We start from the raw sequence: 22,702 nt of genomic DNA, 5'->3' as shown, positions 1-22,702 counted from the left end.
ACCCCCAGCCCTGACAAAAGGATATGACTGACAGACATCAAATGGTTCATAAGAAAGAATGCCTAAAGCACATCAGTTGACCCTCTTTAACGAAAGTCCCAGGTTCAAGTCCATATTTTTTTTTTAGAATTTTTGTTCCCTTTGGGTGCCTTTTTAATTATGTTTTTTTTTTTTTTTTTTTTTTTTTTTGCACTTGGGTTTTTGCTTGAAACCAATCCACTGTTATAAACTTTTCAGCTCTCATACAATACTGTACCTCCTTTTGGTCTTATTGATGAACTTTAGGATCACTTTACTGCAATGAGACAAAGCAAAGAAGACCCTGACACAGAATGAGGAGGATGGAGAATTTGATTCCCCCACAGAGCATGCACTCATTATGCATTCTTTGTGTTTCTTGTTTTGTTAGTTTTTTTCACAATTTAACTACAGCTGGCCAAATCTTAGCGTTAGCAATAATCAATTTGCTGATTATGCAAAAGAGGCAGTTTTATTTTTGAGGTGAAGGCAAAAGTGTCCCACCATATGAGCAGGAACAAATCTAGAGACGTGTTAATGTTCTGTTTGCACAAACTTGTTGTAACCTGTTATTGCAAAATATTGTCAGGGTGAAATATATCAAATAATCTGTACAATTTAGTATGCTGAATAGAAGAGCTTGTGCACCTGTTTTAATCATGATGTTACATGTTTGGTCCAATGTAACGTGTTCACATTTGATCTCACTTTTTACATAAAAAGGTGCTTCCTGTAAAGCCAAATGCATATGTCAAATAATGTTTATTGATTTGATGCTTTTAAATGATACCGTGAGCCCTTCCGTTGGTTATATCATCCTTACTAGCACTGACCGCTCAATAACCATATTTACATGTACACCAACAATCCAATATCTCTTCAGCTATGATATGAAGGTAGCTGGCCTGTGATGCAATATTATTTTAGACTAAGAATGAAAGAAAAGAAACATAATTAACATGCGGGCCTATAATCTTTTGCTTAAACTTTTATTTTTGTTTATTCTTTTATTTAAAATGGACACCTGTGAGTCCACTCATATCCCAATTTTGATCTAAATAAATGTCAATGGAAAAATGCAGTTTCTCTTGAAATGGAATCCTTAATGCATATGAATACTCATTTCAAATTTGGATTACTTTTTGTTACTGAACATTATTATTATTATTGTTGTTATTATCATCTTCATCATTATATTATCATCGTCACATTTTTTCCAGTTAATCACCATGTTTGATAAGCTGTATTTGTGTTTGTCCTCTAAGGTTTGTTCAGGTTCTTTTTAAAGAAGTATCTCCTTTATCTCTTTGCAAACTGTGACCTGGTAGCGGCCTCGATACAGATCTAGATGTCCCTGCTCAATCGTGGCATTGTTTTATCTCCACCCTGAGTCCAGTTATTGAACTTTTTAATCCAATTAGAAATAATAAGAAAAAAAATTATATTGTATGATTGTAATGATTTGATTTGACTCATTTACTAAGTCTCTGCATCACCCACTGTACTGTTACCTGACGTAGATTCCTTGTTACTTTGACATCATGCCAATCATTGTCATTAAATTTCCCATTGACTGGCTCCACCAGAGCTTCAAAGGCTCCAGACCCCAAATTAATGACGAGTGAGACAGCCCCATTTTTCAGTGCCAGGTTGACGTAATCAGCTGATTTGCCCGTGTGCAGCATCAGTCCATTCCTCTGTAGGGTTTTGAATGACAATGTGATTTCATCACTGCTGCTTTGAATCGGGTTCAAGGACAAGTCGTAGCAGAAGAACTCCGATCCTTTGAAGGTTGCAACATATTCTTCTTTTCCTGCAGAGACAAAGAAAGAGAGAAATGTGTTGCATTAGCATCACGGTCGCCTGGGTGCCTGTTGTAAAGCTGTCAGAAAAATGAAAAAGAAAATGTCAAAAATTTTGAATTAGTAGTAAGCACATTGAGAGTGGAGGTGGGTGGCATAGTGGAATGTGATGAAAGGTGCACTTCCACATGCTTTCACAGGCTATCTATGACCAGCTCCTGGATGTGGGCACATGACCTACCTTGGCCTGAACACACAGGTATGTACAGCCTGACGTTGCACTTAGTCTTACCTATTACATGTTTCTCACATTTGCAATTACATGTACAAGTTATCTGCCATTGTCTAGGCCCTATTTTTCGAGAGTTAAAGTGCAGCTGCAGGTAGCGGTGCAATCTCACGTTTGTAAAAGGGGTTGGATTAGGAGAAATACATTATTAGTAGGTGTGGTAGGGGCTGGCATCAATCAAAGCCAATCCCATCAGTTCTTCTCATACCCTTTAAAAGCAGTATTGACAGTCTGATAATGGAGAGGAGCGGCCGGACCAGCTTGTCCCACGAGAAAAATGATTTTCTTTTACAGGAGGTTCAGAGTTGCAATGCATGAATCTGAGGCACCACAAACATAGTAGCACAGTTACATGATGTCCCTTCTTTTCTTTTCCTTTATTTCCTTTTCTTTTATTGATTATTAATATTTATTTATTTATTTATTTATTTATTTTTTGGTATTTCAGTTTTACTTTACAGGGACCAGAGAGAAAGACCGGAAGGGCAGGGGAGAGAGATAGGGGATGACATGCAGCGAAAAGGTCCAGTTTGAATTTGAACCCATGTCGCTACAGTAAGGCCATATGACATGATACACACTTCACCAGCTGAGCTACCAGGGTGTGCACATGATCTCCCTTCTTATGCTGAATTCACTGTCAATTGCAAGTGTCCAAAAAATTATTAAACAGGCTCAGATACAAAACAAAACAAAAAAAAAAAAAAAATTGACTTACTACATACATTATTGCCCTACACAGTCTGTGGCGCCACAAAAATAGGACCCCAGGAATTGACATATCATTCGTAGAGGTATGTCTTGTACAAGATGATGAGGTTCTCCTTCAGTGATTTGTCATTGCTCTACACAAATGAATGTGTTCCATTGCTGCATAAATGAAAATAATTTCATTCGTGAAGAAAGAATCATTTCCCTTATCTCATGTTATTGTGTTCATGTAAATAGGAGGGCTAATGGTGTAATGTAGGAGAGCTCCGTTTTCAGAGCATCACATTGTATTTACCCAGCTTCTTCACCATTAATCTCACAGGATACAACTGTGCATGCCGAAAGCTGCATGGCACAGTCCTGTGACCAATTCATAAGGTATCTCCCCCTTATTAAACCCACTTGATTTATTCAGCAGCAGATTTTCACAGTATACTTAAGCAAGCTGGCAATTTCATTCAGCCATAAAACACAACATTCCCAGACATGACAGGGGCTTGATGTTGCAAAAATAACCTTGAGAATAACCTTAACACTGTTAATGTTTGGGCTGAAAACAAAAAGAAAGCAATGAGCGTCAGTGGGTGATGCATTTGAACACCCATTAGGAAGTGTTTAAAAACAGGTTTAGACAGATAACAAGCCATTAAAGCCACAAGCAGAAAATAAACCAGCAAAACACAAATGGACCAAAGCATTCAATTATCATAAATGGGGAGCACTGCAGGTTTATATATGCCTGCCAAACACACACAAACACGCACAGTCTTTGATGCACAAGCAGAGAGACAGAAAGAGAGAGAGAGAGAGAGAGAGAGAGAGAGAGAGACAGTAGCATCCAGGCATGGATACAACAACATAGCAAATAAAAGGGGTTGCTGTCCACAACAATTTATCACCTCATTGATTCCCCCTTAAAGGCACTATACTGCACCTCTGAGAAAACTACAAGAGGCCGTTATTGAAGTTCAGTAGGTCTCACCACTCTTTGGTCTGAGCCCCCCATGAGTGGAAATGAGAGACCTATACCCTCCTCACTCAGGCCCCCTACCCTGACTCTGCAACATTTGGGGGCAAAATAACAAACATTCATCCTCATCTCTCCCTGCATGCATCCCCATGCCTGTGGCTCACACTTTATCCCTCTAACCGATGGAGGATGAATTATGTGTGTACAGCAGGGGCGTTGTTGGGATTTCAGAGCACTGGGGCTGCAGGTCAGAGGCAGTTAAAGGGGCTCCAGGAGCGCTCTCTCCCGCTGGAGGATTTTTTTTTTTTTTTTAAAACTTCAACTGCAGAATGTATCAACCTGGTGCTCTTTGATATGAACATGAACAAAGCTACATAAAAGAACATAGTAAACACTTTGAACAGCGGTCTGTACAGGCCTACAGTGATACATTATGCGCTTCTGTTTGCCTTATCTGTTGCTCTCTCTCTCTCTCCTCATTCCTCGCCCCCCTGAATTCTCCTCTTGCCTCCACTTATTTTTCTCCTCCCATCTCCAGTGCTCTGTTTATCCATCCTCTTCTCCTCCCCTCCTCTTGTTCAGCCAAAGCAAGTGTCAGTCCAAGCAAGCGCCAGCATTCCAGTGTCCATCTGGCGGCTAGTGGTAGTCAGCTCATCAGTACACAGCTGGCTCGTTTTTGCTGTCTTTCCGTATTTTGATAATTAGTCACTCATTTGACCGTCCTATCACCTCTCCTCCCTTTCTTCATCGTTTCAAATAAGTGAATATATAAATAAATAAAAATTCATATATCTGGCTTAGTCTTCTTCTGACATTATGTCTTCTGGCTCCTCTGACCTTGACCAAACTCTCGCCAATCAAAATAATGCGTAACATATTCTTTTAGCCCCACTGAACTTACATGACAGTGATTGACAGATCCAAATACATACACAGACATCAACAGGGGGGGTTTCAGTTTGTGTCCTGGCATGTAAGTTGACACATCAAATGCTGATTTTGAAAGCTGATTTGCATAAAATAACCGGCCTTGGCTGGAGTGTCAATGGTGAGAGGTGATAAAAATTTGAACTCCATAGAACTTGACTTGATAATATAACGCACAAAATAGAAGGAACATCCTCTTTTTTTATTGAGTTACAGGTGCTGTTGTACAAATCATGTGTACATTGTCGCAAAAATGTAATGATCCCTAATGCTTCTATTTACCCATATCGCCTCCTTTATAATTAGTTTACATTTAATAAGGGAAATCAATAAGGGGTAATGTTTTTTACCTGGATTCACTTCAGGACCTTAATGATGCCGCTGGTGCACAGTGTGTGTGTGTGTGTGTGTGTGTGTGTGTGTGTGTGTGTGTGTGTGACTGTATCTGGGCATATCTGTACGTGACACCAGATCACAGCAGGCATAGCAACCTGTGTCAGTATATGTGACAAATGAGTGATGGGGGATTATGTCTGATATATTTGACTGGTTTGTGAAACAAATTCCAAATCATGTCAGTGGATTGAACTGAGAGCTTCCTTACAGCCTACACTATCACGCCATCTTCCTCACAAAAAAAGGAAAGAAGAAGAAGAAGAAGAAGAAGAAGAAGAAGAAGAAGAAGAAGACTACTGTTTTTGTCATTGTACTCTTGGGTATTTGGGTGTGTGTGCTGGCATCTCAATGCCCTTGAGTTGTGAAGCCGAATGGGAACATGGATGAGAACCAGCTCCCTTAGTCTTCCTTTAGAGAACAGAGGACAGAACAAGGCATAAACAGACTGAGTGTAGCTCCTAGGGAAAGGCCATAAATAGACACACAGGTAAGAACTTGTCACACTCTGTTTTTCTGAGTCATTCAAACTCCATTTGGAAAAAAAAAAAAAAAAAAAAAAAATCATGTATTCAGCATCATCCAATTTACACCAAGATGTTCCCAAGTTATATAATTTGGTTATTGTTGACTGGGTAGGAAACAACACATTTTTACTGGCATAAGCCTTTCTTTTTTAAGTGATACAGAGCAAATATAACATAAACAGTATTTATGGCACCCATATAAGATCATCACTTAATCTTGAATTTAGGAGTGTACTTTTCCACTGAAATAATTGTTAATCAATAACAATTGTGACTGCCATTCAGGATCCTCATTCTCCACGGTTGTATTAAATCTGCGGTTGTGGTGCCGAGCAAAGCACCCGTATTGATGGAGGTAATAAAATTACTCGCTACTCAGATTCAATTAGTCACAAAAATTCCAATAGGTGTGACACTGCATGCCATGAATATATGAAGCTACAACAAAGGTCTAGCTATGCCCCAGTGCAAATATAAAAGAAGCAGCATAAACTTCTCTAAAGTATCATTTAAACCTCAGGTAATGGAAGCTGAGTATGTGGAACCAATTCATTGATTTATTATTATGACGCGCTGAGGAGCCACAAGCAGGCGGATATTACACATACGTAAAACAGTGCCAGCATGTGACTGAGCGACCAGGAGTCTCCTCATCAGTCACCGTGCTCTGACACTAATCTGGCATCTGCTACTCTGCTGCTGCTTTTTGAATTAGCTGGCACCCAGGGGAACACGCTCTCCCAGCCTGTCAACATCAAAATATGACACAACAGTCTGACTCAGACTCAGGGAAGGTTAAAAAAAAAAAATACCTATGAAATGGAAGTCATGTGAGGCTTTTATCTGCCCGTTACATTTGGCCTCTATTCCCTCGTACTGAAATTTCTGATCTCATGAATACAAACAAATCAAAATCTCCAGGTGAAATTAAACCAAAGGTGAAATGACGCAAAGGCACCATTAATTATGAACTCGAATACAAAATAGTCGCACAGCTTATTCTAAGGCATGTCAGCTGAAATCCAATTACTGCACTGTATGCATGCTCCATTCTGGATGCAGGTGTTGCTAAAACAGACACGTTGTCCATCTCCACTCTCGTCCTTTTATTTGTGACAGTCCGCAGCATTAACTGTGACTACTGCATGAAACATCACATCACCGTTTGCCTGTCAGAGATCTCACCAACGCTCCACATCTCCCTCCACATCCTCCTGTTACCACTAGGAAAAAAAAAAAAAAAAAAAGAAAAGCAAAAACCCTCTCTCAGTCTTGAGTAACAAGCTGAAGCAGAGGGAGCTTGTTGTGCCACATTCAGCCTTCAGAGGTTCAGAGAAAGTTCACAGCATTAGGAAGAAGCCACACACACTTCCAAGGTAGCGTTTGTGGATTTTTAGGGGCAGGGTATGCTGCTGTTAAGTAAATGTGGACGTTAAAGCCATGCAGTGTGGGGACCAGTGTTGTTTATGTGCTCACTAGTGGCAAGGCTCAGTGACTGACATTGCATTTCAACCCGTTCCCACTCATTGTCTTTTTTTTTTGCTCGTTTGACTGGCAGCCTATTAAAACGATAGGGAAGTTAGTGTCACGAGCCCTGGCTAAGCCTCTTACATTATGACAGAGTGGAGCATTTCTGAAGTGCTGCATTCATTGAAAACATATTTTAATACATGACTATCTTAGCATTCAAGAGACTTAATAAAAAAAAAAGAAAGAAAACAGTGATATTGTTGCCTCATTACAAAGTAGCAATTCCAAAGTCATTGACTTCTGAAATTACATATCGAGATCAGTTGTTAATGTTACCATTACATAAGAAGAAGAAGAACAAGAAGAACAAGCTTTATTTATACAGCACCTTTAAAAACAGAGTTTAAAAAGCGCTTCAACTGACACAACAAAAGCAGGATAATCTGACAGCAAAATAAAAACCGAAAGCCATCCAGAAAGGATAAGGTTAAAACAGGAAAACTAAAGATGCAAAACACAGTAGAGAGAAAACAGAAGGATATTAAAAGATAAAGAGGGTAAAAGATAAAAAGGCAGTCGAGAAAAAAGCAAATGTAAATTAAAAAATACAAGAATTAAATCAATACTAATAAATAAATAAATAAATAGAATAAAAAGACAACATCACACAATATTGTTATCACAGTAATTACTCTTATTATCACTATTATTATTGTTATTGCTGTTTTTTTGCGATTTCTGTAGTTGTTGTTTTTGTTGATGAGGACGCAGCGGTAATGGGAGTCAGCTTCACTTAGCTCAGTTACAAGCATGCATGAATTCAGCTGTGCATGTCAGTATGTGTGGACGTGTTCAAGCTTACTGTAAATCACACATACTGAGCTCTGTCAGGCTCCATGCTGCGCTGGCTTAACATACAGCGTCATTTACTGTAGATTCACAGTGTGAACGACGTCTTGCTGTGCTCAGAGAGAGCACCCTCTCCTCGTGTCAGTCCACAGAGACAAGGCTCTCATCGTAAATGTACTCATAATTGGCTTCACCATCCAACTTGTCATTACGGATGAAAGTAGGCATCAGTTACAACATGTGGCTAATACTCTTTGAGCTGGTGTGTGTGCTTGTGTGTGTGTGTGAGTGAGTGAGCATACATGCTAGCCAGTTTTACAGTAGTTTCACCAGTTTATCCAGTTTTAACCAGTTGGTAAGTTAGCAAAGATGAGCAGAGAGCTGTCGCTTGAGACTTTTTAGAGTTAATATCAATCAACAAATCTCCTGAAATCGATCCTACCAAAGTGCACTGTGCGCCTACCAATGCAGATTTATCCATTAAAAACAGAGCAGGTAATAAATTCTGCATCTTGCTGAAAAACACCACAGGGATAGACAATAATGGAACGGTTTTTCGAAGCACCAGGGCATTCTGTAGCCTGCAATGTGTTGTGATATGTTGGTTTCTTTTCGTCTTGGTGCGCTTTGTTTTGTCCTATTTGTTTTTCCTTCTTTCTTTTTTCTTTGTTAACAAATGCACTTTTGCTTTTGTGTACGGTTTCGTTTAGACAGGAGGTCAAGAGGCAAAATAATGAAAACACTTGGCAAGATATGAATATCGAGGACGCGGTAAGGAGCAGAACCATCCTTTGCTTTCAGAAGAACTTCAATCCTCCTTGGATTTCCATCATACAAGCCCTGAACTATGTAGTGGGCTATAACATAATTTCTGTAGAAGGAAAGCCTCCAGTTATTTGAGAGATGAAGGAGGTGGAGATCTACTTCCCACTCGGTGCTTCAGAACCTCCCCAATCCCACTAGGCAGTGTGTTTAACTTCATCCTGGTGTTCATGAAACCTCGGTTGAATTTGTTAAGCAGGGTATATGGAGGTATGGCGGCATACAGCATCATGGAATATGGGAACGTCATGAGGGTAAACCTGGTTCTGTATAGTGGTCTGATATTTCCTGGCTGTTATACAATCATGCAGAACAAAATATCGGAAATAACTCCCACAAGGTTGCTACCCATACCATTACAGATCCAACACCATGTTTAAGAGCTGGCAACAGACATCGTAGGTTGAAGACATCCTTTGAATTTCTCCAGATGGAAACCCATCCAGAGGTAGTAAAGAGGATGAAAGATGACTCATCAGACATATTACTTTTATTTTCTGCTGCCGAGAGGTCCAGGTTTTGTGCGGTGTACATCGGCTGTACATTATTGCACGTTGAGTATGGATACAAACAATTTCTAAATGTCAGCCCTGCTGTAAACATCATCTTTGTGACGATCACAAGGTGCAGTTTTTGTTGAGATTATGTTGCAGGGGTTAATTCTGTGTTAAGTGAACCAACCTCTCCAGTGCCCTCGTTTTGTGAGATTTGGCAGCTGCCCTGTTACAAGCTCATTTGTGTTTATTGTGGTCTGTGCGGTCTATGTAAGGAAGGTCCACAAAGGGATTTTTGGATTTCTGGAACACCATGGACGGTGCTGCAGAGGCTGTGCTAGGATGACAGGCTGGATCACTGCTCTAAAAGAAACGACGTAACTGAGCAGTGCTACGTCACTGCAGTAGCTGTTCAGAATCTGTTCTTTCAAGCCACTGTGACCGCAAAAGACCTGAACTGACTGATATCTGCAGAGACCAAGTGCACTCTCCACATTGAAAACACCACAAACCCTCAAGAGAAGTGTGCATTGGCTGTAAGTGTCCCTATCCAAGTCGGTAAGCCTCAACTGCTCCTCTTTACTAATTCAGTTTACCCAGTTTTAGCAATGTTGTCATGATTTTCCTGACTTCCCCTTGCCTCATGAAATAATTTTGTAGCCAAATCCAAGCAAAGTATCTATAAAATGTTTGACCTCTTTGGAATGATGTTTGCCTCATATTTTTTTTTAGAGAATTTATGCAAATATAACACATCTATAAAAGTACTACTCACTGCACAAAAAGTAGCAACTATATTAGTGCTTCTAAAGCTAATGCACACTGCTAATTGGCATTCAACTAAACATGACTTTCCTGTGTAGCTGCCTTTGTAATTGTGATTTACTTACTTCAAAGTTAAATTCCTTTTTGAAGTGGTGTTTCTGTTATTTTTGCACCCCCTGAAGCAGATAATGACCATGATATTCTTTGCCAGGACTTCTACACTTACAGCGCTAGCACCTTGTTATGACAAGGCTTTCTGTGTTTCCACATTCCCTCTTGAATGAACTGACAAGGGTCACAACAAGTTTAACTATTTCAGCAGAGCTACAATGGTAGGTATCTAAATAAGACAGGTCCTCAGGTGCTCCTTACAGGACCTCTTGTTAAGAACGCAAATGTTATAGACATCTGAGCAGAACAAGATTCAATTAATCAAAAATTTTACAGTTCACAAAATCCAAGTTGTTTCCATTCGAGGTAATGATTAAATAAAGCAGGTGGAATGCAAAGCAGCACACTGTTCTGTGGCAAGAACTGATACACACAACCCACATTTTCTTTTTCAGCATCATAGACTGTTCATCAACAGGCCACAGTGTCAAGCAATCTTGCTCGACTGCTACTGTTACAGCAAAGATTGCAAAGGCTTGCAGTATCAGAGACTAAATTTAGAGGAAAAACCACTACACCTTTGTTTAGAAATCACTGTTTTTAGTGCTTTGTTTACACTGTAAACAAAGCACTAAAATGGTAACACGCTGATAATTAACATGTTGCCCATTAATTCTCACTCTTTACAAAGAGATATCATGACAAATGTCCATTATTTTCAGTGAAGCCACTGCAAATTCTACTGTTGTGTTTAGTCACAAATGATACAAACCTGAAGCAATTCAAAGCCAATGGCCGTTCTTTTAAATTTGCTAAGACCAATAAGCAGCTTGTAGATCCCTGTAGATATACCTCACATATAACTCACCTTCACTGACAATGTTATTTTAGTATTTCACCCTTATATGTTGCTTTCAGTTGTATCATAGTTCTCCCAATTTGAATTAAACCAAATCTTTGGCACTACTTATGCAGTACAGCTGACATATATTGGCCAAAGAGAGGAACTGTGACATTACGTCAAAGACAGGTTTCGACAACAGGAACAGGGACTAGGAACTGTCTGTGTTTCAAACACAGGTAAACATGTAATTCTGGGGACATTTTTTATTACTGAAGAAATATTTCCTCCTCGGGGCTGGGGACTTTTGAATCGCTCAGGAACTTTGGGGTGTGGGGCATGCAGCGCGACATTTCTGATTGGTCAAACACACACATATGGCTGCTTCAACTTGTGTATCATTTCATTCACTGTGTCATTGTGAGAATGTGTTGCGTATAAGGGAATGACTTAATACTGACACATTATGCCATGAAATAAAATAGTGAGAATAAAAAAACAGTTTGGGCAGTTGGAGGCCAGCAGGCTCTGAGAATGGTGGAAGCCAGGCCATGAAAACTGAATAATAACATGAAGAGTTGTGTGTTGGCGTCATCAGCCAGATCACACACAGTCCAAATCAGCCCAGCCTAACTGGCACTCCCTCAGTCAGGTGCCTTGTCAAGCCTCCTCTGGGCTAACACCCCAAGAGCACATGATATCACAACCTGATCTCACAGAAATCCGTGAAATGAGCACGACCTCTTAACAACGCATTGCGTGCTCCTGGCACATAACCTGTTATAATTACGTCTGGCCACCACAGAAACAGCGTCCACTGAAAGTCAATTAGGATCCGTGTCGTATGGCCACCACGCAAACGCTGTCCACTGAAAGTCAATTTCACGTGGGTGGTAGTTCATAGATCCCGGAAGTGCAAATTTAATCAAAATAAAATAATAAAATAAAAAATAAAAAATCGCCAGTTTTCTAGACTAGGCCTACCATATTGACCCGCATAAAAGACGACCCTGATTTTAAGATGACCCCTCTTTTTCAAGACCATTTTTGGAAAATAGGCTACTTTTTATATGGACAAAATCTTATTTGAATAAAAAAGCCACCGGCCTGCATCAGGCGGGTCGGTCGCGGCACCGGCTGGTACCGCGCCCACCCGGTCAGGTCTGCGGGATCTGACAGGTGAGCGGTCAGTGCCGCGGTCGGCCCGCCTGGTGCCATGGCCGGTAGGAGTAGTATCTAACATGGAAGGGCGCAAGCCAGTAATTTCGCCTAGGGCGGCACATAGGCAGAACCGCCACTGTATAGTTTATAATGTCATCATTTTCATATTTTTCTAGTCCACAAAAATCACATTTTAAGCCATTTTGAAATCAATGAACGAAATTTTATTTTAATCTGAAAAACACCGGCGTTACCAAGGCAACGCGCTTCATGCTACCTGGTGACTCCCGGCTTCTCGGCTTCAAAGACGTCACGCCGTGGGTGGTGGTTCATAGATCCCGGAAGTGCAAATTTAATCGGTATTCTGAAAAAAAGGTCTGATTATTAGCCATAACGTTGTAACCACCCAAGGCAGACTTACCACGAGCTATGAGGATGTGTAACGATGGCATGTGTCCACAAGTCCCGTATAATATCAACTTTATTTTAAGAAAACACGTTTTATTTGCGATATCATATCACGGAGAAGCACTACATTACCCATAATCCTAGTGTTTATCAGCGACGTGTCTGAATCGACAGCTTTCATCAATAAAGTCAATAAAATCTAATAAAGTGCATGAAAGTTGATAATGTGCTGATATGTTACGCCATTGAACACAACCCTTTCAGTCAGCGAAACAGAGCGGGTGGACAAACCGTCGGAACACGTCAAAAATAGCACTAAAGATTTATATAGTCTATATATATATTTTTTTTTTCATAACACATCTTTACTCGTGGTATAAACATAGGCTACATGTTAAGGTTATGCTTTTGCTGTTGAAAAACTACCGTATGTATGGTTTTTAAACCTAAATTCACAATGTTTATCCTAACCCGGAAGAGGGGTACCAGAACTACAATTCGTGCAGAGTTGCAACACACAGAGCTGTCCTGCGCCATAGCTTTTGTAGTTCTAACATGTTATGTCTATTATATGAAGTGGTGATCACTAATTTTGCAATCTTAATCAAAGTTTTTGGGTGTGGGAAGAACGCCTGAATGGTCAGATTTTAATTTTTTTTTTCTTAAGATAGTGAAATCATGTTTTTTCCATGTTTTGACACTAGTCGGTGGCGCCCCCTATTGGTTTGCCATCGGACATGATAGTAGAGGTCAAGAGCTTTCCAAAAATGTTGACCCCATGTCTGTGCCATTTTTTGTTGCTGCACTGTAAGCCTTTAAAAGTGTCTCAGGTGGCCATATTAAGTTAATGGGAAAATCTGAAATATGAAACATTGAGTATTTTATGGGGAAAAAAAGCTTTGAAATGGTCCAAATTGAAAAGTATGACTGTGTATATGACTAACATCAATATTCTAAATAAATTTGGCCATTACATACCCCCTTAAAGAAGTTTGACTGATTTTATCAAGCTTGGCCCTAAAAGAGGTCTGCAGATGTATACCTGAGACAGCCTTGACTTGGAGCATGATGAAAATCAAACTTTGTCACAGAACAACAATGAAGACATCGTTTGAAAGGTCTTGACCTATGGAGTAACATATCTCAGTGTGAGACCAGTGGGCAGTTCCTGCTCCCCACAAGTGCCCTTAGAACCTTGCACCTGAGACACTTTTAAAGGCTTACAGTGCAGCAACAAAAAATGGCACAGACATGGGGTCAACATTTTTGGAAAGCTCTTGACCTCTACTATCATGTCCGATGGCAAACCAATAGGGGGCGCCACCGACTAGTGTCAAAACATGGAAAAAAACATGATTTCACTATCTTAAGAAAAAAAAATTAAAATCTGACCATTCAGGCGTTCTTCCCACACCCAAAAACTTTGATTAAGATTGCAAAATTAGTGATCACCACTTCATATAATAGACATAACATGTTAGAACTACAAAAGCTATGGCGCAGGACAGCTCTGTGTGTTGCAACTCTGCACGAATTGTAGTTCTGGTACCCCTCTTCCGGGTTAGGATAAACATTGTGAATTTAGGTTTAAAAACCATACATACGGTAGTTTTTCAACAGCAAAAGCATAACCTTAACATGTAGCCTATGTTTATACCACGAGTAAAGATGTGTTATGAAAAAAAAAAAAATATATATATAGACTATATAAATCTTTAGTGCTATTTTTGACGTGTTCCGACGGTTTGTCCACCCGCTCTGTTTCGCTGACTGAAAGGGTTGTGTTCAATGGCGTAACATATCAGCACATTATCAACTTTCATGCACTTTATTAGATTTTATTGACTTTATTGATGAAAGCTGTCGATTCAGACACGTCGCTGATAAACACTAGGATTATGGGTAATGTAGTGCTTCTCCGTGATATGATATCGCAAATAAAACGTGTTTTCTTAAAATAAAGTTGATATTATACGGGACTTGTGGACACATGCCATCGTTACACATCCTCATAGCTCGTGGTAAGTCTGCCTTGGGTGGTTACAACGTTATGGCTAATAATCAGACCTTTTTTTCAGAATACCGATTAAATTTGCACTTCCGGGATCTATGAACCACCACCCACGGCGTGACGTCTTTGAAGCCGAGAAGCCGGGAGTCACCAGGTAGCATGAAGCGCGTTGCCTTGGTAACGCCGGTGTTTTTCAGATTAAAATAAAATTTCGTTCATTGATTTCAAAATGGCTTAAAATGTGATTTTTGTGGACTAGAAAAATATGAAAATGATGACATTATAAACTATACAGTGGCGGTTCTGCCTATGTGCCGCCCTAGGCGAAATTACTGGCTTGCGCCCTTCCATGTTAGATACTACTCCTACCGGCCATGGCACCAGGCGGGCCGACCGCGGCACTGACCGCTCACCTGTCAGATCCCGCAGACCTGACCGGGTGGGCGCGGTACCAGCCGGTGCCGCGACCGACCCGCCTGATGCAGGCCGGTGGCTTTTTTATTCAAATAAGATTTTGTCCATATAAAAAGTAGCCTATTTTCCAAAAAATGGTCTTGAAAAAGAGGGGTCATCTTAAAATCAGGGTCGTCTTTTATGCGGGTCAATATGGTAGGCCTAGTCTAGAAAACTGGCGATTTTTTATTTTTTATTTTATTATTTTATTTTGATTAAATTTGCACTTCCGGGATCTATGAACTACCACCCACGTGAAATTGACTTTCAGTGGACAGCGTTTGCGTGGTGGCCATACGACACGGATCCTAATTGACTTTCAGTGGACGCTGTTTCTGTGGTGGCCAGACGTAATTATAACAGGTTATGTGCCAGGAGCACGCAATGCGTTGTTAAGAGGTCGTGCTCATTTCACGGATTTCTGTGAGATCAGGTTGGATATCACCTCAACTACACGAACTGAAAGAGGAACTCTATGTGGCGCTGTCACTTTGATGACTCACGCACATGCACACATGTACATACAAATGCATACATACACACTGGAGCTGATAAGCACATACAAATTCCACAAAAGCACACATGGCAACACACACTCGATGGGATACGCTCACTAGAATGCCCTGGGAATGCTTCAGAGATTTGAATCTCTCCTTTATGTAATATCTGTTGTTTTTACTTTTTTAACCTTTTACTTTTTACACTTTTTACCTTTAGATAAAATACATATTTTAGATGTCATTTTACATAATTATCCTATGTTTAGGAAAAGGCAGCAGACAAGCTTATTGATATTAGTCATTTCAGGTAATCCATGGGAAGCATTGTGAAATGATAAAGCTAGCTTATTCCACATGGACTATTTTCAGGCAGATAAACTGTCATTCATAGCTGCATGGCTTTAAGTAACCATTCAGTTTATTGCACTATATTCAGCAGTTTCGAAAGGTAAACACAGTGCAAGATGGCAACGTGCCCATTGATTTGAAAAATCATTACAGAACACCAGCCTCATTAATGGACATTTGAGATCACTGAAAGCAAAAGTATGTACAGTACAGCAAACTGTATCCAAATGTTTAAGAATTAAAATCACAACTACAAAAGGTATCAACAAAAAGGAACATTTTGTGCATATCTTACTGCACAACACAAAAAGGAAAGGCATATTAGAAGATTTCAAATATATAGAAAACAAATATTGTAAAACACAATTGGGCGACTGTGTGTACAATGACCGCATCCACAAACTAGAGGAGGATGCTTTATGGTTGGAGTAACAGTGGGAGCAATAGGACAAATTGCCTGTGTCTGCCTAGGCTTTAAATACTCTGTGGAAAGGTTCAATGAACTTTACCAGAGGGTTAGAGAGAAGCTTCTTTTTTTAAACTATGAGAGATACTTGAGATCAAATATATGTCTGAGATAAAAATGGGGAGACATTTATAGTTGGCAGCTGGGCCATTAAAGTAGGTCTTTTGGTGCACTCCACAACCAACTAGAACATTTCTGTGAAGTGAGTTTAACAAATAACTTCCCCAAAAGCAGGGTCTTGAAGACTTTATGGCCCTGGCTGGAGACGAGGTAGTCAATCTCTTGTCGACATCCAGGAGCTTCTCTTCAATCCAACACACTTGGGATAGGACAGAGAAGAAAAGTAGCCAGACCTCTCCAGTCCTTGAAGCTTGGACATACCGCAACACCCAGCAAGAGGGAAGTGAATCTAACAGGGCATCAAAATAAAACAGAAGCTACAAATACAACACTCACAGCGAGGCAAGGTAGCGCGCGCGCACACCCACACGAGCACACCCGCAAACAAACATGGCATGAATACACACACTAAACAGTACACTTCCAGCAGCACGTCTCTCATTTGCTCTCAGCCCATTACAGAATCACAACAGCATTACAGTGAAGAGGAAGTGTAATGTGCTGAATACTAAGCTGCAAAAACTCGAGGCACGCATACATAATCCATCGGGTGGTTGGAAAGTTAAAGCCTAATCCATTTCTATACATTAAATCCAGAGGATAAAAATGCAAGCCTTGGGGAGACTGGGGGAGGGATCAATATCCTTTGAAAAGAGCAGCATTTGGATATTACTGTAATGTATATTTACCACTACACTCATATGTACATTTGTAAACCTATGGATCGCAAATAGTGAGTTAGCCATATTTTTTTTTCCTCCTACAGGAATCATAAAACTGTGTGTGCTGAGGCTGTGCAACTTGTAATAGGATGGTTTTATCATTGCGTGTGATGATAATATTAGAACGATTATTCACTATCTATCACACTGGACTATCATGAACAGGTGTCTAGTAATATTTGATAGCGGCTTTCTGTCTAAATGGGTCATATCTGAAATTTGCGAGTATCAATAAATCTTTGCCTTGGGCATCTTAACAAGCTGCTCAGTCTGGATGTGACCTTGTCAAGGTGGCGAGTGAAAAACCTAAAGCACACCCTGCAAGAGAGCAACAGAGCTCGCTGACCACTTTTGATTACCGGAGTGAGAGAAGCTGTGTCTTACTATCAGGGACTGTCATTTGGCAGATTCAGCTCACCACATCTAATTTGGGCCACATATATGGAGACATTCCTCAGACAAGAGCAAAGTCAAGAGGCGCTGAGGCATGTCACCGCAAAGAAATAATTCATGGATGGTTAACGGATGCTAATTACATCGAGAGCGTCTCGGGATAATTTCTGTGCAGAGCTGCTCCTGTATTCCTGGCTCTAAGCACTAAGATCCACTCCCCGTCTGACACAGCATGAATCCTTGATAGAGCACTGGCACCCAGACACATCAGCAAAGACACTACCATATTGGAGTGCTCATCCCTCATTGCCCAGACAAAGCATACATCAACATTAGCATTATTCTGCAAGGCTGGGTTCCTGAAATGATAGCACATGTGATGAAATACACTACTATAATTTACAATATGGATTTGTGACCAATTCCGTTTCATGTTGATTAAATATGTTCAGAGGAATGCTGGCAAACTTGAAGCAAATGACTTTAAGAAAGAAAAAAAATACAATTGTGAAAAAAAGAATGATGGTTTTTCTGGCAGACTTAAAATGCTCCTCCAAAGATTCACTGCTGCATCATATGTCAATTACTCATAGGCCTCAATAAAAGTAAAATTACTTCATCAATCTTGGCTGAAACAGTGACCAGTGCATTTTATGAGCTACCAAAAATAATTACATCATATAATTTGGAATTTCATCATCATCTGGGACATTGCCATAACCTTCACTTCCAACAAGATGTAAGTATAACTAGACAGGTCAAAATACGAAAGCATGCCCAAATGTTTGAGAAAAATACATAATGTAAACAAAGCATTTGCTGCTGCAGAATGACTCATGTTTGCCTGTCAGATATTATCAGGCTTTGTATCAACAGGGATACCATCCAATTTGCCTGGATTTATCAGACAAAGCATACATCAACATTAGCATTATTCTACACGGTTAGGCTCTTGAATCTTTAGAGGAGCGTTTAAGTCTGCCAGAAAACTTCCCTTCACTCTCTTTGCATTCCTTGCATTTGCATTGTCTTCCTCTCTCAATTCATATTATCTTTGTCTTTCAGTTAATGTAACAGTGGGATTTTCAGTGGTGTTCCAAACTGAATAGGATCATAGGAGTAGTGGAATATAATAGTACTTTGTCTTTTGTATTTAGCAACACAAGATATGTATTGAACGGCAGCCTAGGTTATAGACTGTTCTTCTTGCACTTCCACAGCAACACAATGAGATCAGATTGTTCATTCATACCTCCTATCACGTTCTTACTCCAGCACTCGCAAAATGGCCTGTCTGCCAGGACCAGGTTTCTCAGGTGCAATGAAGTGAACTTGAGCTAAATGTATCCTGAATCCAAACCAAATCCTTCTAGCACGCCAGCTCCCTTCTTTCCTACTTAAAGAAGAAATGGCAACCTGAAAGAGTCCTTAGTTGGGTGTTCATAGCTTTTGTCAGAGTTTGCAGCTTGATTTTCAACTGTCACTTAATAGAGGCTTGACAATATAGCCTACAGGGCATGTTTACTAAGGATGAGTATTTCAATGTGTTGCACTTTGGCGGGCTATCTACTGAGAGCCAGCGACCACAGTTACAAATTTTCTGATAAACATATGGCTGGCGCAACATAAACACCTGCTTTGTGTATGCATCTTTCTGTCAGGAAACAGCATTGCATTACTGTGAAAGATCTGCAGAGAAAAGAGAGGTTGACAGCAGCACCATAGGAGGTTTTAGTTGAAGAAAATTACAGACACATATACTATAACATGCTTCACAAAATTCTGAGTGGATTACCACTTCATGTCATGGAACAAAATGTTCCATCACTGACATACAGGAGAAATACTGTAGCGTGACTTGTCTCTGTAGCCACTCATGTTTCATCTGAGCAATAACAATGACATGTTGGCACTTAAATTAAGTTTTTCATGGACATTAAATAGCAAGCGCAGTCACTGGATTGCTAATTAATATCAACCTTGACAAATCTGAATACTGTAAGTGTTTCACTACTATAATAGGTTCAAATAAATGGATGTATAATGAGGGAAAAAGCACAAAAAAGTATTTTCCACACGTTTTCTCTTATTATAGGCACTATAGGCCTGTGGCACTGGTATGGTAAATCACAAGAGTCACTTTTTTAACTCCAAAACAGGATTTCCAGTACAAAATGCTAGTAGGTTTGTTCCTTTGAATGTTCAATCCCCTATGGTGAATGAGCACGGCACGGCATGTTGAGCAGCATCGTTGCATGTTTAGAACAGTGCTCCGATGAACAAATTGCTGCAGGACAGTGAAGCCTGACAGAATCCCAGCAACACCTCGCTGATCTGCTAGGCAAGGTCACCAAAACCACCCTGGAAAGTGTGCTGTTGTTTTTATCTTTGGCATAGAGGACGGCGGTTTTCAAGTTCTGTTTGTATATTTTCACTATTTTCCGATTTGCCTTGTTCTTCACACGCACTGGGTAGAGCGAAAATATGAATTATTTGTCCATTGTTTTCCTTCATGTTGCCAGTTTGAGAAACCACTGGCCCTGATGAAGACCCCCAGAAAGTTTTTTTTTTTTTTTTTTTTTTAGGTGAAAGAATGTTATGCTGTTTTTGTGATAAAACTTACCATGTGACACTACAGCAACATACACATCAGAGAATTCCTTGTGAACCTAAGTAGTCAGCATAAACACATGCAGTGGCTTGAGGTGATTTTCTCCCCTCAGCTGCCTCTTCATGGCGTAACCAACATACAGAGGGGCATTTGGGAAACCTGGTGCCTCATGGAGAGCCTCCCAGCTACGGGTAAGATCATACTAGGGTATCCATAGCAGCTTATGACTGAGTGGAGAGTCAGAGACACAAGTGTTGTTACTGCATCAAACATTTCATGGCAGTGGAGATGAAATAGAGGTACAGTAGAATGTGCGATACCAGAGGAAGAAAATCCATGCTGTCACTACAACGACAACTTCAAAGGCATAAAGACCTCATCAGTAAGTTTTGCCTGAAATAAGACTAAAGGACTTTTTTTTTCTCATTGCATAAGAGATGATAAGGAATCCATGGTCCCTGTTTACGACTCAGCTTCAAAACAAATACCAGTGTTAAGGCTTTAATGAAATGCTATATAGTAAGAGGATAAAAATAAGCCTGTATAGCCTAATTCTGGACTCCTATACTTAAGGGTTGCACGCGGTATTTATGCAATTGTCATTTTGCACTGCTGCCATTATATTCCTCAGACAAGAGTTGCAATCCGCTTAATCTGATGAGGCCATCATTCTAATTACATTGATGTTGTTGTCTTCGGTGAGGTTTGTTCACTGGCTGTCTTCATAGGACTATCTCCTCTCCATCGCTCCGCTCTGCCTTCCTCCACAGAGCACAATTGTCCATGGAGAAAGATGCTGATCCATGGAAGGAAAATTACTCACTTTGTGGTGTTACTGTTTCAGCAGCGCTATGGCCCTGCTGACATTAGACCAAGGTCATTTCATAATGGGTTGTCCGGCTGCCACTCTGCTGTCAACAGGCCTGAGTGATGAAGAGGAGGGTAGCCAGTTACGGTGACAGAAGTCAAGGCTACAGGAGCTTGATAAAGATCAGCCTCTATCAGGATTGAAAACAACAAAGAAAGAGGGATAGAAAAAAGATGATCCTGCATTTTGCCCCCTAAGCCTTCAAAATGGTGACAAATAGATGTGCTTTGTAGCTTGCGTCTGCATAGCTGTTCTGTTTTGCATTCTGCTGGGCACTGCAACAGCCCTGGCATAGGAATAAATGCATGTGATTGGTGAGCAGTCATCACAATGCAGCAATATGCTGAAGAGTATTGACTGGGTTACAACTCTTTTCTCTGGTGACTTTCAAAGCTGTCAGTCCGATGAATTGATAGGCGGAGGTTCATATCTGTCAGAGTGAGACATGTGACATAGATGTGCTGTTTCAGAGTCTAATTTGCTCTCTCTCCTGGGTGGGAAGTTTGCTGCTTTACCCCTGACTTTATTTCCTTCTTGGTTGAGGGACTACTTTTAAGGCAAATTATTTTCTCCCCAAGACTGAAAACAATACAGTGGGATTAAAGCTGATGCCAGAGCTCTCTGGCTCTAAGTTTCAGGGTCAACTTAACACAGACTAAGTTTCTGGATTTTAGCCAGTGGTTCAGGGTTCCATAATCATCTTTATCCCATAAAATGTAAATATGAGTGAAGCCATAGGCTTATAATAGGCATACATTTGATTTAATCATTCTGATTAGGCTATTCTTCCACAGTGGTCCAGTAAAGTATCAACAGATTAAACTGAATGCAATTATATAACACACTTCTACTGTATACATAAATGAAGAGATTAAACATGTTATTTTTTATTTTAAATATTTCAGTTTCCCCTGTTTATTGTGCCTGTTACAAACAGCAGAGGTCTGATAGAGGTTTGAAAGAGACTGCTGTGTGTGGTGTTAGCTGGCTGACCACATCATCGTTGCTACAATGATGTTAACACTTAAAGCTTCACTAGAATAAGACGACTTACTTTAACTGTTCTATTTGTTTGATGTATTCATTCAGAGAAAATTGTTTAGACATCACACTGTCTTGGGAACATATTCTAGTTTTACTCTCCTTAAAAATTCAAAATTTATCTAAAAAGGTAAAAGAGGGTGGCAAAAAGACACACCACACTCTATTAATAAAAAAAAAAAAAAAAAAAAAAAAAAAAAATCTGCAAGAAAGAACAATAACAAGGTTTGATGATGCATTACATCATATTTCACAATCAAAAAAAAAAAAAAAAAAAAAAAAAAAATGGGCGGGTAACCGAAAAAATCTTTATTGAACCAAATAAATGTATCAAATCTTCATGGAAGCATTTTGTGGAATTTTTTTGAGCTAACTTGCAAATAATAGCACCTTTTTTCCTTTGGGTGTTAGTGAAGTAAAATGTACAAAACAATTTAAGAATGCAACGGAACTGCCAAGTTGCACGCATGACACACTCCCAGCCTCTGTCTCGTGTTTCTTCTTGTGAAAATCTGTTATGCACCACTTACAATGATTATGACTGCTAAACCCATCCAGGAAAAGTCTTTGATTTTAACTATTTGGCTGCACAAAATGGTTTGCAACAGATG

The 22,702-nt window shown here is 39.9% G+C and overlaps 1 protein-coding gene across 1 annotated transcript in view; it reads right to left on the bottom strand.

Annotated features, from left to right (window-relative positions):
- LOC115372569 (neurexin-1a) overlaps positions 1-22,702 on the bottom strand; it is a 309,098-nt gene that overhangs the window by 168,575 nt on the left and 117,821 nt on the right. The window contains exon 10 of the mRNA XM_030070577.1: positions 1,530-1,831. Coding sequence (XP_029926437.1) covers positions 1,530-1,831 — 302 coding nt within the window. The remainder of the gene's footprint in view (positions 1-1,529; positions 1,832-22,702) is intronic.

This window comes from Myripristis murdjan, chromosome 15 (genome assembly GCF_902150065.1).
Source record: "Myripristis murdjan chromosome 15, fMyrMur1.1, whole genome shotgun sequence".
Lineage (NCBI taxonomy): Eukaryota > Metazoa > Chordata > Actinopteri > Holocentriformes > Holocentridae > Myripristis > Myripristis murdjan.
The sequence above is the reverse complement of the archived record's forward strand: the minus strand, read 5'-3'. Positions and strand labels throughout refer to the sequence as shown.